The sequence below is a fragment of the Rhyacophila brunnea genome, unplaced genomic scaffold (genome assembly GCF_057557595.1).
Source record: "Rhyacophila brunnea isolate RB1 unplaced genomic scaffold, BYU_Rbru_1.0 scaffold_1, whole genome shotgun sequence".
NCBI classification, from domain to species: domain Eukaryota; kingdom Metazoa; phylum Arthropoda; class Insecta; order Trichoptera; family Rhyacophilidae; genus Rhyacophila; species Rhyacophila brunnea.
The window spans coordinates 26,687,203-26,702,051 of NW_028232751.1; the positions used below are offsets into that span (position 1 = coordinate 26,687,203).

At 33.1% G+C, this 14,849-nt stretch overlaps 1 protein-coding gene across 1 annotated transcript in view; it reads left to right on the forward strand.

Annotated features, from left to right (window-relative positions):
* Positions 1-14,849, forward strand: part of hiw (MYC binding protein highwire) — a 180,474-nt gene that overhangs the window by 30,758 nt on the left and 134,867 nt on the right. Inside the window, exons 22-29 of the mRNA XM_085961171.1 lie at positions 1,398-1,535; positions 1,998-2,176; positions 3,702-3,939; positions 4,808-4,983; positions 8,536-8,847; positions 11,702-11,803; positions 13,166-13,341; positions 14,324-14,498. Coding sequence (XP_085817297.1) covers positions 1,398-1,535; positions 1,998-2,176; positions 3,702-3,939; positions 4,808-4,983; positions 8,536-8,847; positions 11,702-11,803; positions 13,166-13,341; positions 14,324-14,498 — 1,496 coding nt within the window. The remainder of the gene's footprint in view (positions 1-1,397; positions 1,536-1,997; positions 2,177-3,701; positions 3,940-4,807; positions 4,984-8,535; positions 8,848-11,701; positions 11,804-13,165; positions 13,342-14,323; positions 14,499-14,849) is intronic.

Sequence of the window (14,849 nt, forward strand, 5' to 3'; positions counted from 1 at the left end):
TGAAGTCCTTAGGTACCTACCAGCGTTCATTACAATAAACAACTTCTTTTGTAGTTTATGAAGGCCATGCTTGTTTCGGGGATTTTTATAATGGTTTTCAGATTTTTTATTTTCAATTTTTTTTGTTATGTGACCGCTTATTTAAAAATACCTACCTATTCTCTGATATTACGAGTACCGCTTATAACGAGCAAATTCAGTCGGTCCCATCTTCCTCGTAACCAAGTTCGACTGTATAATGGGAAATTTAATCATTTATAATGACTTTATTTATTTATTTAGATAAAAATATTAGAGGTAAACAATGATTAGCCAATGCGCCACAATACACAGTAGGCAAAAGTATTAAGGATTATCATCATCATCCAGGGTTGATCGACTACTGAATGAAGGCCTCCCCTAGCTGCTTCCACTCTTCTCGGTATCTAGCCCTTCGCTGCCATTTACATCTACAGAACTTCTGAACCGAGTTCATCGATTCAGTGGATTTTAGTGCTCTTCGGATACCAGTGTATGATGGCATTTGTCCAGCCGCCGAGCGACATTCTAGCCCATTGTCATTTCATCTACTTGGTGACCTTTATCACATGGCATACTTCAGTCTGTCACCTTATCCATTGGTTTCTTGCCATGCCACATTGTGCTACTCATAATTTTTAGATTTATATTACATTAAGGGTCCATGTTTTACATGCATACATGAGCACCGGTAGAACACATTGGTTAAACATTTTACCTTTAAGACACAGGGGGGTCACTTTTGAAGATACTATTCAGGTGCCCAAATGCGCTCCACTTCAAGTATGATTCTGTGAATTCTGTGATGTGGCGCAGGTAGAATACATCAATATCCAAAACAATTTGGTTGAACACAGTTATTAGGTATCTTCTCAATTAGAATCCCAATAGCAAGGTTAGTTCTGCACCTTGAAAGAACAAACAACTGATACTCCCGAATTCTAAGAATCAAGGAACAAGTCAATACCTACTACTGTGCGCCTTTTATATATTGATGACAGTATTATGTCACACACATTTTGCATGCTGGCCATATTGCAACAGTTTTAGTTCCAGAAACAACCGCAGTAACGTGTATGTCTCGATATAGAAGCCGCAGTCTACCTAGAATGGCAAAGTTTTCACTTACACCACATATAATTATATATCCAAATATAGATATCTTCTGGCTTTTACAGTAAGCATACCTAAAAGTCGGTTGGAAATAGCTCATCTATACAGCCTCAAGTTAAGAAGTTTCGAAAACTTTTTTGAACACTCTCCACCATAAGGGTGTACTTACTTCAACTGATACAGAGCCCAAACAATAGTCACTCTCAAGCCTGTGCAAACTAAGGGATTATGAATAACTTTAATACGGCTTCATGACGCTCTTACAGCAATCTGGACCAGCAAACAACCAACTGCATCAGCCGGCACCGCAGAATTGGAAAAGCTTGGAATATACTCGTGGAATTTTCAATGCCGATATGAATGACTTAGTCGAAATTAAATTTGTCAGACATGTCCCTATAAAGGTAATTAAATCTACTATAATACTAATACTATAATAACTAATAATACTCTGTTTCTTTTTTTGTGAACTAACTATTTCAGTATTGTTGTTTAATTTAATAAAATGCATTTTTTTTGTAGTACATTTTTTTTTATTTCTCGACCATGCCGATCCTAATAAGATCATATGGGCCTTCACAGAGTGGAGGTTTGTAGTAACATATTTTGTTTTTACAAGAAATGGATGTCAGCCACTTACTCAACCTATTAGGTCCATACTCTGACTCAAACACAAATTGAAAAACAGTATGTGTATTTGTCAGACCCAGGATTCGAACCTGGGACCCACGATCTCGTTGATTTGAAAAATATTAACTCGCATCAGTCGATTTCTTTATTCTATTTATCTATTTCACGCAAACGAAGTAACGGGCTAACGCTAGATTAAAATATAATGTAATAGTAGTTTGTATTCACTTTTTTAGGAGCATGTGAGATATGCAATAAGGCTATGGAATTTTGGAGGCCCGACAAGAAGCGGTGATCAAGGAGTTCCATCTGTGCGAGGTCCTGACGGAACGACGTTTACATTCTCACGCTGCACTCTAAGTATGAATGGTACAACCCCAATACGTGGACAAATACCATCATTGCTGTATATTAGGTGCGAATTGTTTATATAATTTTATCTAATAAAACGACTGAATATTAATTTCCATAACTATAATAATAATAATCCACATTTTATTTGTTACACCATGAGTTATGTATTATGAACCAATACAACGCATAATAAATTGATGTTATCACACCACAAATGCTTCTGTGAGTTTAATTTACACAGACTATAATTATGCATATTAGTTTTTAAGCATATATGGACTATGATTATCATCAGAGGGTGGCTCCTGGCTTCTTTCAATCACTCTACTGTACAGTGTTAGCTTGTGTGCTGTTTTCACATTGCGACGTTTACCGTGGATAAGTTTAATTTTTTTCATATTTCGTATGAAGTGGGCACTTTCAAAATCGGTACTGTAAACTTACAGTGATCATCGGTATCTCTATCTCGTCAGCCTCTTCTACTACAATACTCTCTTTGCCGCTTCGCATAATGTATGTGACCTAGCCAATGCATTCTCCAAGTAGGTTACAATCGTTGTAGATAGTTTTGACATTGACCTATTTCGAGGGCACCCTAAATAGGAATTAAAGGAATAAACTCTCAATAAAAATTATATACTTAACGGGTTATCCAATTCATGGTACGAATTTCACACTTCTATCATTTGAAACCTGTAAAATATTTTGTGCGTACAGTAGAACCTCGATATAACGGACTAATGCGGGTGAGGGGGTGACCATTAAAGCCAAAAGTCCGTTATATAAAAACATAAACAAAATTCTGTTTGTTTGTCTTCGGATGATATATTCAGACACACCCGTCGTGGAGTAATGTTAATGTTCGATGTCGACGCGCTTGCTTTCGGTAATCCTCTTTTGGAAGAAAAATCATGTTTTGTTAGCACTTTTGAAGTCTGTTGTTTTTTATAATCGATTATTCTTTATAATTACGAAAATGGGTGTAATGTAGTTGAATTTCGATAACGATGTTGAAACCCTTATTAGACATATTTATGTTGTCAAAATAGGCATTTCTCTTTTACCTACTGTAGTATTATCAACCTCGTACAGTAACCTAAGGTGACATCACCAGAACGGATGGAATTTATTAACATTGTAAAGGGAAGGTTAAGGAAAAACAATAGGAAAGGTTAATGCTTTCCCGTCAAAATCTTAATGAAACCATATTATATTATTACAACTGCTTTTTACATATTCATGATTCAATTTCTAGGAGCCTATGATGCAATTGATAAAAATTCATTTTATGATAGACGCATTGGACATGCCTGCTGTAGAGCTCAGCATTACATTTTTACCAACAATTGTTGCCGACCATAATTGGTCCATAATAGATTCGATGGGAATTTTTTTTCCGATTATGTTCAGGGTTAATAACATTAACTTGGAGAAGCATTCATCCACCAATGGATTGATCCAGGCTGATGATAATAATGATAATCAAATTGGTTTTCTTTGAATAAATACAATGTCCTTCCGCCAAAAATTGTCAATTAACACCATTAAAGTGAATAATAATGTATTGATATATCTTCCAACACCAGAGATTCTCAAGTGCCCCCTTCCAATGAGACCTGCGAAGCTGTGAAGAAGGTTCCACGTGCACAAATAATCCACGTGGCCCAATGCATTATCAAAAAATGCGCACAGCTGCTCCAAGAAATACGAAATGAGTTCTCCCCCGAACACTTGAAGAAGAGTACTGCTTTGGAAAACTCTCCTTGCCTGAGATCTTTGATTCCACTCACTCTGGCTCACCTGGCCAAGCTCACTGACCCAGAGGTAATCTTTTCATTAAAATGTTTATTCATTGAATATTGGTTATGGTGTAGCGATTAAAGTGGTAGTGCTCAACAGTGGGTTTCAGTTGAATCAAACCGGTCCTAATTTCTGGTAGGCCTTTTTCTTCATCTTTCTGTGCATGTAGAGTCAGTGACGTCCCTAGGCAAAATGCCGCCCCTAGGCAGCGCCAAAAAGCCGCCCCATTTTTATACAGTATTTTTATCACCCTTTTATGACTCCAGTATTTAAGAAATGTGTTGTATTGATACATTACTAACAAAATATACACCAATAAAGCATACAAAATTAAATTTAGATATAAAAAGTGAATAAATATAATTAAGTTAGAAACTTACACAAATCATCAGAGTTTGATGTATTTGGTTGATATTTCTGACAGGTAGGTACAACATGTAAACAAAATATTTTTAGCTATTTCTATAAGTATACCAAATCTCGATTTGCCGCCCTTCGAGTAACTGCCGCCCCCAAGCGACGCTCAATCTGCCTACCCCCACGTGACGTCACTGTGTAGAGTGAATCTATATGTTTTATAATGAAAATTGAAGAATGAAAGCCTTATACCCATTACTTACCTACTTTGGCTAATTTGTCTTTTCCAAATGTCACAAAGATTATCTAATCAATGTGTAACTTTGTAGTATGCAGAGAATCTTGGTGGAAGTGAAGATTCAGTTATGCCGAGATTTCTGTGCATAATTAGTTGCCGTACATTCATAACGATTATTTTAAAGATTACAAAAATCAAGTGCCAAACAAGAAACAACTGTAGTCACCATTTTTTTATACAACATAAAATGAAATCAATAATCGATGATAGATCTTGAAAATTATTGTTCCATTTCAGAGCTGTGTGGAGATTCTGAATCTTATCCATCACATACTACCTGATGTAGCCGCCTTAAACCTCTTTGAGAAGGAGAACTATTCAGATTTATCACATCTTCTAATGACAACAAGCTCGCACTATGTATCGGTGGAAAGTCAGCACCCTTATAAATCTGCATCAGTCAAGAACTACCGGTGAGTAAATAAAATAATGTAACACATAAACACCACCAAAATCTGCGGCTTGGTGGAAGTGAGAAAATCAAGAAATGTGGTTATTACTATAATTCTTATTAGAATGTCGCAGTAGAGTAGCAAAATATTCACTCAAAGATTTGCATCCAGCCCACGCCTTCGCCTGTATGATATCGAAAACTGAGTTAAATACATATATTGCTTGAAGGCTTGGAGAATTCATTTTGAAATAATATTTCTTTTACGGCAGAGGTTAGCAAAATGTGCCCTAAGACATTCAAAAATTGTAATAATTCTAAGCATTTTTAATTACAATTATTACAATAATAGATTTGTATCCCTCAGTAGCCAATTACATCAGGCAATAACAAATCCATTGTATAATTCACAACGCAGCATTTGCATCAAAGTATCTCAACTATCCATTAAATGTAGTATTAGAATATGTAGTATAAATGGTAATTTGTGATCTATATTGTTTACTCTCGCTATACAAATAATTGGTTTTAAGATACTTCTTTGTATCTCAGGTCAGTAACTAGAATAAAAAATACTTTCAATAAGATAATACGGAGAAGTTTACATAAATTCAAGCCCCAATCTCTGTCTAGCTTTACATCGATCGGCAAAGTAGGACTGTGTAATTGAGCTGTCTTAAAAATTACATTGAAAACCAAATTTGTCAATATAGATTTTCAGCACCCAGCTATAATAAAAATCAATAACGGCTAAAAACAATATGAGAGAGAAGTTGTGCCTAGTTTGATTCCTAAGAGATTTTGGAAAACGCACCAATTTTTTTATTTAAACACCATTTTGTTGATTATTAAAGGAATTCACTTCAATTTTTGGAGTCCCGAATCTACTTCCATTTGAATCCGGCACAATCTGATAAAACTCGACACAATCACAGATAATATCGTTTTTAAATAGCGTTTTATATCCGTTACCATACATTATCGCATCTTGCTGTCCGTGTACCTCAAATTGATTAATAATGTCATTTAATACTTTCTATATAATCGATATTTCACAAATCTAAATTAATATTCCACAAAACTATTCAAATCTGTAAGCGGCACGTTGGCGTACTATTACGCAATAAATGCATATTTCCTCACTAATTACTACGAAAATATAATCTAAAACCACTTCACTGTTTTTTATCTGTCAAACTAATAGACTAATGATTGTCATTTGTTTTCTTTCGCTTATTTAGTTGACGTGTCAGAATATTTTCAAATTTAGAATTTGTGAAAATCCAAGAAAACATCGAACAGTAATGTGACATTTCAAATAGCATAGACATTTATTGCAATATTATATGTGTATTCATTGCCAATAATAATAATGGAGAATTTTAATACTACTATCAATGAATAATAATTTCAGATACCTTGATTATCCTGATATAGTATGTAATAGTATTATTATTAAATTTAGGTAGGTAGGTAAATGAAATTAATGTGACGTTTATTACAAATAATAATTAATTCGTTATGTAATTAATAATAATTAAATTGCAATAATGTTTCTTCTTATTAATATTGTAAAAAATGACATTACGTTTCATTTATTCTTTATCACCTGTAACATCGCTTATATCTTATCGCTTATTGGCAAATAATATTCTAATAGTCAATTATTACTATTTTACACCATAGTTAGGTAGGTACTATAAGTAAGTAGCTACTACTTTTCCATTTTTGTATGTGATAAAAATAATATCATTTTTATTTCCTCAACCAGATAATTTGTTAAATAATAAATTAAGCATGTTGGAATTTATTCAGTAGTATTATTAACAATCTACTAATTTTAAAATAAAATACCATTTTTGCTCCGAAGCAAAGCATACGGACATACCCCTTCAGGGTGGTAATTACGAGTATGTATCTTAAAAGACATTATGAGAAATAGATTTTACATTTTTTCAATCTAATGGGATCTTCCCTCATTGGATAAATAAAACGTATTGTAACGCAATAATCTAAATGTTTGAAAAATTAGACTGTCCTGCTGCGGCGATGGGTGGAGGTAGGGTGAATCCACCATAGATAGTACAGTTAAGCTTTGTCAGTTATACGTATTTGTTTACATTGAAATAAGACTACAATTTACAGATGGTGTTGGTTAGTTTTTAAAATTCAATTAAACCCTGGGAAACCAAGCCATAATACGCATCTGTCTACAAAATATTTAAAAACATCATTTTGGATTATTAAAACTCATTCACCGCCGGAGTATTTAATTACTATTATTAATTACCACATTTAAATAACATGCTAATTATAACTAATGGCCATCTAATATGGACACAACATTTTTGCCGTCAGCACTGTAAGGATTTTAACTCATTTTTCCGACCATGTCCGATCCTAATAGGATCATATGGGCCTCCACAGAGTAGAGGTTTGTATTACCAGATTTTTGTTTTTACGAGAAATGGATGTCAGCCACTTGCTCAACCTATTAGGTCCATACCCTGACTCACACAGAAATTGAAAAACAATATGTGTACTTACCAGACCAAGGGAACCTGGGACCCACGGCGTTATAGCCCAACGCTTAAGCCGCGCGACCACCGTGGGCGTAACTCATTTACGGGGTGTTTTACGTGGGCGTAAGTCGGCGTGCGCAACTCAAACGTATAACCGTGTGTGAAAATGTTCGTAGACAGTATTTTTTTTTTGTTATACGTTTGAGTTGCGAACGCCGCTCCGCTCCGCGCTGACTTCGCCCACGTAAGACGTTGCGTTAGTGCTAACACCGCGACTGGCGCGTTTAGAATACTTGGCCATTAGATATAATTAACGTGTTATTTAAATGTGGTAATTAAAAGGTATTTAAAAGTTCAGCAGTGTTTGTGCAAATAGATAGAAGAATATTTTTAACTACTATTGTTTGGCTTAGGCAGGGTTTAATGAATTATAAAAAACTAACCAACAACATGTGTAATATGACTAATATGTATTCTTAGTTCAACGAAAACAAATAAGTATGAATGAAAAAGTGAAATATATAAACTTATTATATTCTATTAAAATGTCATTGGTAGGAATCGGCGATTGCCAGCTGTTCTGCTAGGCCTATTAGCCTGAGGTGGTGTCAGACGATATTGTGAAGGCCACACTCCAGAATAGACTACGCATATGACCCCAAATTTATATTGGCGGTGACGACTTGCAAATCGAAAAACTGACAAATCAGCGAAATGTCAAGGTGAATGAAAATCCATCACGAAGGGAAAACTATGGCGCCGCCTATGCATACTTCACAATTATATTAATATCCAATATCGCCAAGCCGTCTGCAGGACCTAGCGAGACAGACTGGCGACCGCCAGCTGGCTCAGCTAGTTGATATGAATTACAGATTTATGACCCTTTTATAGACACATTTGCAGTACCCAAGGCCAAGGTTACACAAGCCTATTTGGTGGGCAATCTTTTATTTTAACCAAGTGGTGGTTATTGCTTGAACCTTTCATATTTTTTTTTCAAATTATGTATTATTATGTATATGTGAGTCGAGATTCATAACTATTTTCAGAGTATCATTTCCGAGATCGGTTGCATGGATGGTACTGGAAATGGATCCGCAGAGTGGTACCGCCCAGCCGGAAGATTCTCTGACAATATACATCCAACGAATGCCCAGCGCTGTGGCAGATAAGTCTGACGGGAATCAACCTTCCATCATGAACGACATGCCTATATGTACCAACAATCCTAAATTGACAGAATGGGACTGGATGACGTTTTACAAAAAGAAAAAACCGACTGAAAACGAAAACGCTGAAACCAATTCATATGTTTACAAACAGAATACTTATGTCCCAATAACTCATAAGATGACAAATGTGTAAGTAAAAAGCTTTAATATTCAAGTCATTTAGTCTTTTTGTGACAGAACCCTTAAAAATAATTATACAATTATGCATTCCCCTGCTTGACTGACACAATAGCTTCAAGACAGGGGAGAAATTACATATTCATTATTTGTCCAACTTACTGGTTACAAATCTGTGGTTGCAGGGTAAAATTACCTGTCAGTTTGGTTGTAGCTAAGATAATCACAATAATAATTATTGTGATTATCTTAGCTACAACCAAACTGACAGGAAATTTATTTTTTGAATTTATTGAAATAAGTCAGTTTTCAAAATAATGTTCTTTAGAAGTTAATTGTTATTTCCTTTTTATTTTTCTTACATTACTAAGTATGATATAAATTTTGATATTGTCTTGATATGACTTCCCTTATAAGTTTTAAATAATAATATTGAACATTTAAATTGCTCTGTGCATTTGTGACTTAGGTTCTTTTACGTGTTACGCCTTGACAAATAAGACAATATTAATAATTTTAAATTGTTTATTTTAGTATCAGAAAACATTATTATTACAAAACCATTACTTATTACCGTAGTTAAAGAAGAGATCAATAACATATTGAATAAAAACATAATAAAATAACTAACTAACCAGTTTAGTCATAATAAACAGTTCGGTGATTATTCTGGTCATGAAAATTCCGTACACAGGAAACTTGGGAAAATTCCGGGCATAAAAAACTTCGGGCACAAATAATATATAGATTTAAAAAAATCTTTAACATTGGACTTTCGAATATTGAACTTGCCAAAAAATATGTACCCACCTCATTTATTATAATTCAATTGAAGACAAAAGTTTTTTTAAAAAATCACGTACCTACACATTATTTTTAATCAAATTTTATTATTGTACCTACATGTAAATTGAGACTGCTCAATTAAAATAAATGTATAATAAAAAAATGTATAGTCACAAAATCAAAACGATTCGATGAGCAGTTGCATTACATTGCCATTTGAATGTTCAAATTCAATTTAGTCGAATGCGATTATTACAGACACCATCAATTATCAAATGCGATCATCGCATTGCAATATTTCAGCCAAAATATATAGTAAATTGCGCAAAATGTACAATTGAGTGTGATCATCGCACACAAACGAAAAATCATTGCCATTTGATAACATTGATTCAATTTTTATAAGCGTTTTGAAAATTTAAATGAACTGCCTTGATCGCATACAATCACGGGAGATAAAATCACTGCCATCGCGTAAGTGAAAACACCACTTAAAAGCTTAATATAATTTAAATTGAAACATCACTGTAGTTCGGTAGTCAGATGGTAGAACCCATCTGTAAATTTTGAGAATGTTGAGGAGAGCAATAATAAGATTTCAATTCATTCTAGCGAACAAAATATTCGAGTGATACACACAATATTTTAGTATTATTTAACTTGTTTGGCTGTTGTTCGTTTAGTTTGAGAAAAAGATATGCATATTCATTTTTACTGAGATATTCGATATTATATCGTCTCTGTTCTGACAGAACACACTAACTGGAGAATACTAGTTTTGAGTAAATTTGACTTTGAAGTTGTTAAAATGTTTGAAATGGTCTATCATGTGAGTTTATTAAGTAATCGTAAAAAGGATGACTTTAAAATAAAGACTGTTTATTTATTAAGAAGGTTTCCAGACGGTAAAGTTTGAAATAAGGAACATTTTGGTACTTATAACTATCTCAATATGTCATTTTTTCGAATTAGTGTCTTCTGCCAGAACAGTGACGATATTATAAGGCAAATGGGCTCTTTTACCATCAAAATGTTTTTGCAATTGTTACAAATGCCTCATTTTTTCTTATTCCAATTAGTAGTAAAAATATTAATTTTACCATTTTTATGAAAATGTGTATTTGACATCTTTTAAGATATAGTTTTTACAAAATTGTACCAATCTCTCAGTATAAAAATGGCCATGTCTTTTGACTTTGCCTTATCTATCCGTGCATGATGTGAATCATACCCAATGTGCGTATGCCTGGCTCAAAAAACTTGTGGCATTTGGTTTGTAATGCACTGACAGATGTGTCCTTTTGCCACATTGACGATTAATGTATTTTACAACGTTTGTAGAAGAAAACTTGAAAACAGATACAAAATGCAGATGTGCCCTTCTGCCACCTGACTACTGAATTCTTAAAAAGTCTTCCATAATTTTATCGTCTTTGGTCAAATTATGATTTGCAAACTTGTAAATAATTTTAAGATCATATACAGCTCTTCCATTTGGACAATCAAAACTATTGAAAATTGTGCCCGAGACTATCTCGTATTAAACTGAGAAAAGATTACCTCAAATCTCTCTTTTTGGACAATGACTACGTGACTAACGAATATACCAACTGAATTATCATTTTAATGAAACAAATAAGACAGTTCTCAATTTATAAAGTAGATAAAATAATATCATAGTTCCTTATCATGACGTGTATAAAATACAAAATCCTATCCATATAATATAATATAAGTATTTTAAAATTATATTAGGTACTATGGGGGAGAATAATTATTAATTGATGACACATTGTGGGTAATTTAAAACTAATAATAATAAGCGATTTTTTTAAAGATGCATCCAAATTAAAACGCCAAAATAGAAAAAAAACATCAGTCTTATAACTGATGCAATGAATGTCCCACTCATGTTTATATTTGATGATAAACCCTTGTCCTTAATTAAAATATTGTCAATCTGTTTTCAGCAAAGGTTTAGAAATTCAGATTACTCATACATAGAAAGATTAATAAATTTAGATAGATTAATCAATGCACGTTTAGTTACTATTTATTATATATTTACATTTATTTATAGGAAAAGTGAATGGCCGCAGAAAGCGATCGTGGTACCCGGTAATGAAGTAATTTTTTCAATGGAGACTGCTTCAGATTATTTAAAAGACGACAAAGGAAATAGGTAACCACCACAATTCATATTGTCAACAATATATTATTAAATTAATATCCCAATGGTGTAGTCGCAGAGACCCTCCATTTTTCTGGATTCAATAAAAATAAAGTACTTTTACAATGTGTGTTTGATTCAAAGCAAGTACCTAATGCCTAATAACCAATGACGTTGTAGAAACCTTTCATCTATTAAGACATAGTCTAAATTAATAATAGTGAAGTTGAAAAAAAGTTACTTGAGCAAATGATTAAATTAGATGTAAGTAATTTCACATTGCAGGTACATATGTGGCAAATATCACCCATACTGAAATTTATTTTGCCATTACATGACTAATCTTATTCAATAAAACAGCTTGCAATAATGTTATAGGCTTCTCATTATTTTGATGAACAATCACAAAATGTTCAACAGCGGGTTGTCTCTTTGATTTAATTTGCAATTACCAGCAGACGCCCGCCCCTCATTGTCCAAAATGTATGACACTGACTTCTTATCCAGGGACTCCGGTTTCTATTACATTCAGGGCTCGAAATGGACTGAAACTTCCGATTCATAAAATCCCCAGAATTATGGCTCCGTCTCATGGAAATTAATAATTAATTTGACCTGAGCTAGATATGTCATAATAATATAATAAAAAAATCTAACACACTTATTTTCATAAAATACATGTTATACAATTAGATAACAATATTAATATTTTCGTAAAATTGTCTCACCCTTTTTATTACCATTTTTTTATATAAATATGTCTCTTCTGACCAAAAATGCTAAAGAAAATCCATTTTAAATCAGTCAAGAACTTTTTTTATCTCTTTCGAACAAATTTTTTCTTGGCTCACCAAATTTTCTTCTATTACGAAATTATAGTACTTTTCACCAATTTATAGTGGGGCAATTTTTCAGTCATACCTACTTATTTGTTTTCGTTGAATTAAGAATACATAATTATTACAGATGGTGCCAGTTAGTTTTTTTTTATATTCATTAATCCTGGCCTATACAAACCATAATCGATAAAAAATATTCCTCCATCTATATAATGTCTGAATTTATGTAAGTATGGTTTAATGGCATAATTTTAAATATTTTATGAATAAACAAATATTTTTTGACTTGGATTAGGCAGGGTTTAATTAAATTTTTAAACTAACAAACGATATCTAGACATTGTAGTCTTAGTTCAATGAAAACAAATACGTTTGACTGACAAAATTTAGTGTGCATTATTTATTCGGGAACAGTCGACCTCCACCCTTAGCCACTGCAATAGTTATAGGTGGTCACTATGATTTGTTACATGTAATTTAAACAAGAATTTCACTAATGCATTGAATGCGTTATTAATCACAATTTTTTTTATAGGTATGGCTTCAAGTGTTTGGTGGTTGGCTATGAAGATATCGCAAATATTCCAGTGGAAAATATTCCATCAATGCAGAGCAGTGTTTTATCAAAGTTGGAAGCAGAGCTTTCTTACTTAGGAGGAATGTGCGCTGCATCACTCATTAGTCCCAGCATCTCCACATTCCCAGGTTTCGGTCAGTTTAGAAGACTATTTTTTTTAATAATAAATAAAATTTCGATATGTTGAAATGGAAGATTCATTAAATGAAACTTACATTGTTGCAACAATAATTATTGTATGTGCCCATTTCCAAAAACCTATTAAGTCCAAAAAATTCTCTATTTGTTATATTTTTCCATTTTTAACATTGAAGCTTGAAACACAAAAATGTTGTTTACCACTAGCACTGAGTTGTGGACATATCGGTATTCAGAAATAGCCACATCATATAAGACCATTATTGATTCATTCATTCGTTTGCTAATTTGGAGGTAGGGATTCAACGACCAAGAGAAACCACACATAATCTAACTATAAAATAACATACTTACCTGTGTTCACAAAAGAGGATAAAGATGCACCGATGTGATTTGCGTTTGTCGCGAATTTCGTGTTTGACGTTCCAAGTTCCAGTTCCTTCCCAATGAGCTGCTCTGTGTATACCTACCATGTTAGTGATATAAAGTCCTAATATATTGGCATATGAAGAGACAAATATGCCAGAATCTTACTATTCTCATATCTTCAGTATTTGAGTTGACATTACTATTTTCATTAGAATAATTCAAATTCAAAAAAGAAAGACAAAAAAGAGAAATTCAATTCAAGAAAGAAAAGACAATGTATTTTTAAAATTTCTTTAATCTCTACAAACAAATATACAAACATATCAGACAAAAAAAGTTTTACAGGACTTACAAGCAAAACAATACAATTAAACAATATTTTTTACATGGTACATGGAAGCAAGAACTTTACATTTTCATAAACAGTAAATAAATAACATTAATGTTTTAAATTTCAGTGTAGCACAATGGTTCATTTTTGGTTGATTATTAGATGTGGCTAGTTTTGTCATAAATTTATTGCTATAATTCGTTTATAAAAATCCAGTGCATGTTATAAAATTGATATTGCACCAACTTCACTAATATTTTAAATTTTCTATTGTGTAGATGACTTCTCGAGTCTACCACCAATGCGCGATGAAGAGTGCGAACACCTATCTCCTGTGACACCACATTTGAACCGCTACTTCGATGACTCCGAAAACATAATACTTTCAAGAGGACTTGCTTTGGCACATGAACCGACAATTAAACAGGCGCTCAGCGGCCAGATATCTTACAGGTAAGTGATATATTTAGTTTTTTACACACACACATGGTTTGGAAATATTTCCAATTGCAGAGGAATTTTTAAGCCACCAGCCATATTTGCCGAAGCTGACAGATTTGACATATATATTTTGGTCACCGTATTATGAATGCCTTCATGACTAGTATATTATAATTATAGCAGTGCGTAGTCAGTGGATGTAGTGCATCGTTAAATTATTTTAAGATTTTCATTCAAGACATTCAAGCTAAATTTAAAAGTAAACACCTAACTGATAAATCGACTACTAGAATTCCAAAGAAAAAAAGTAAATCGAATGAAAGAGGACTTGTACACCCCCACAGAAGGCAAACAATCATCGAA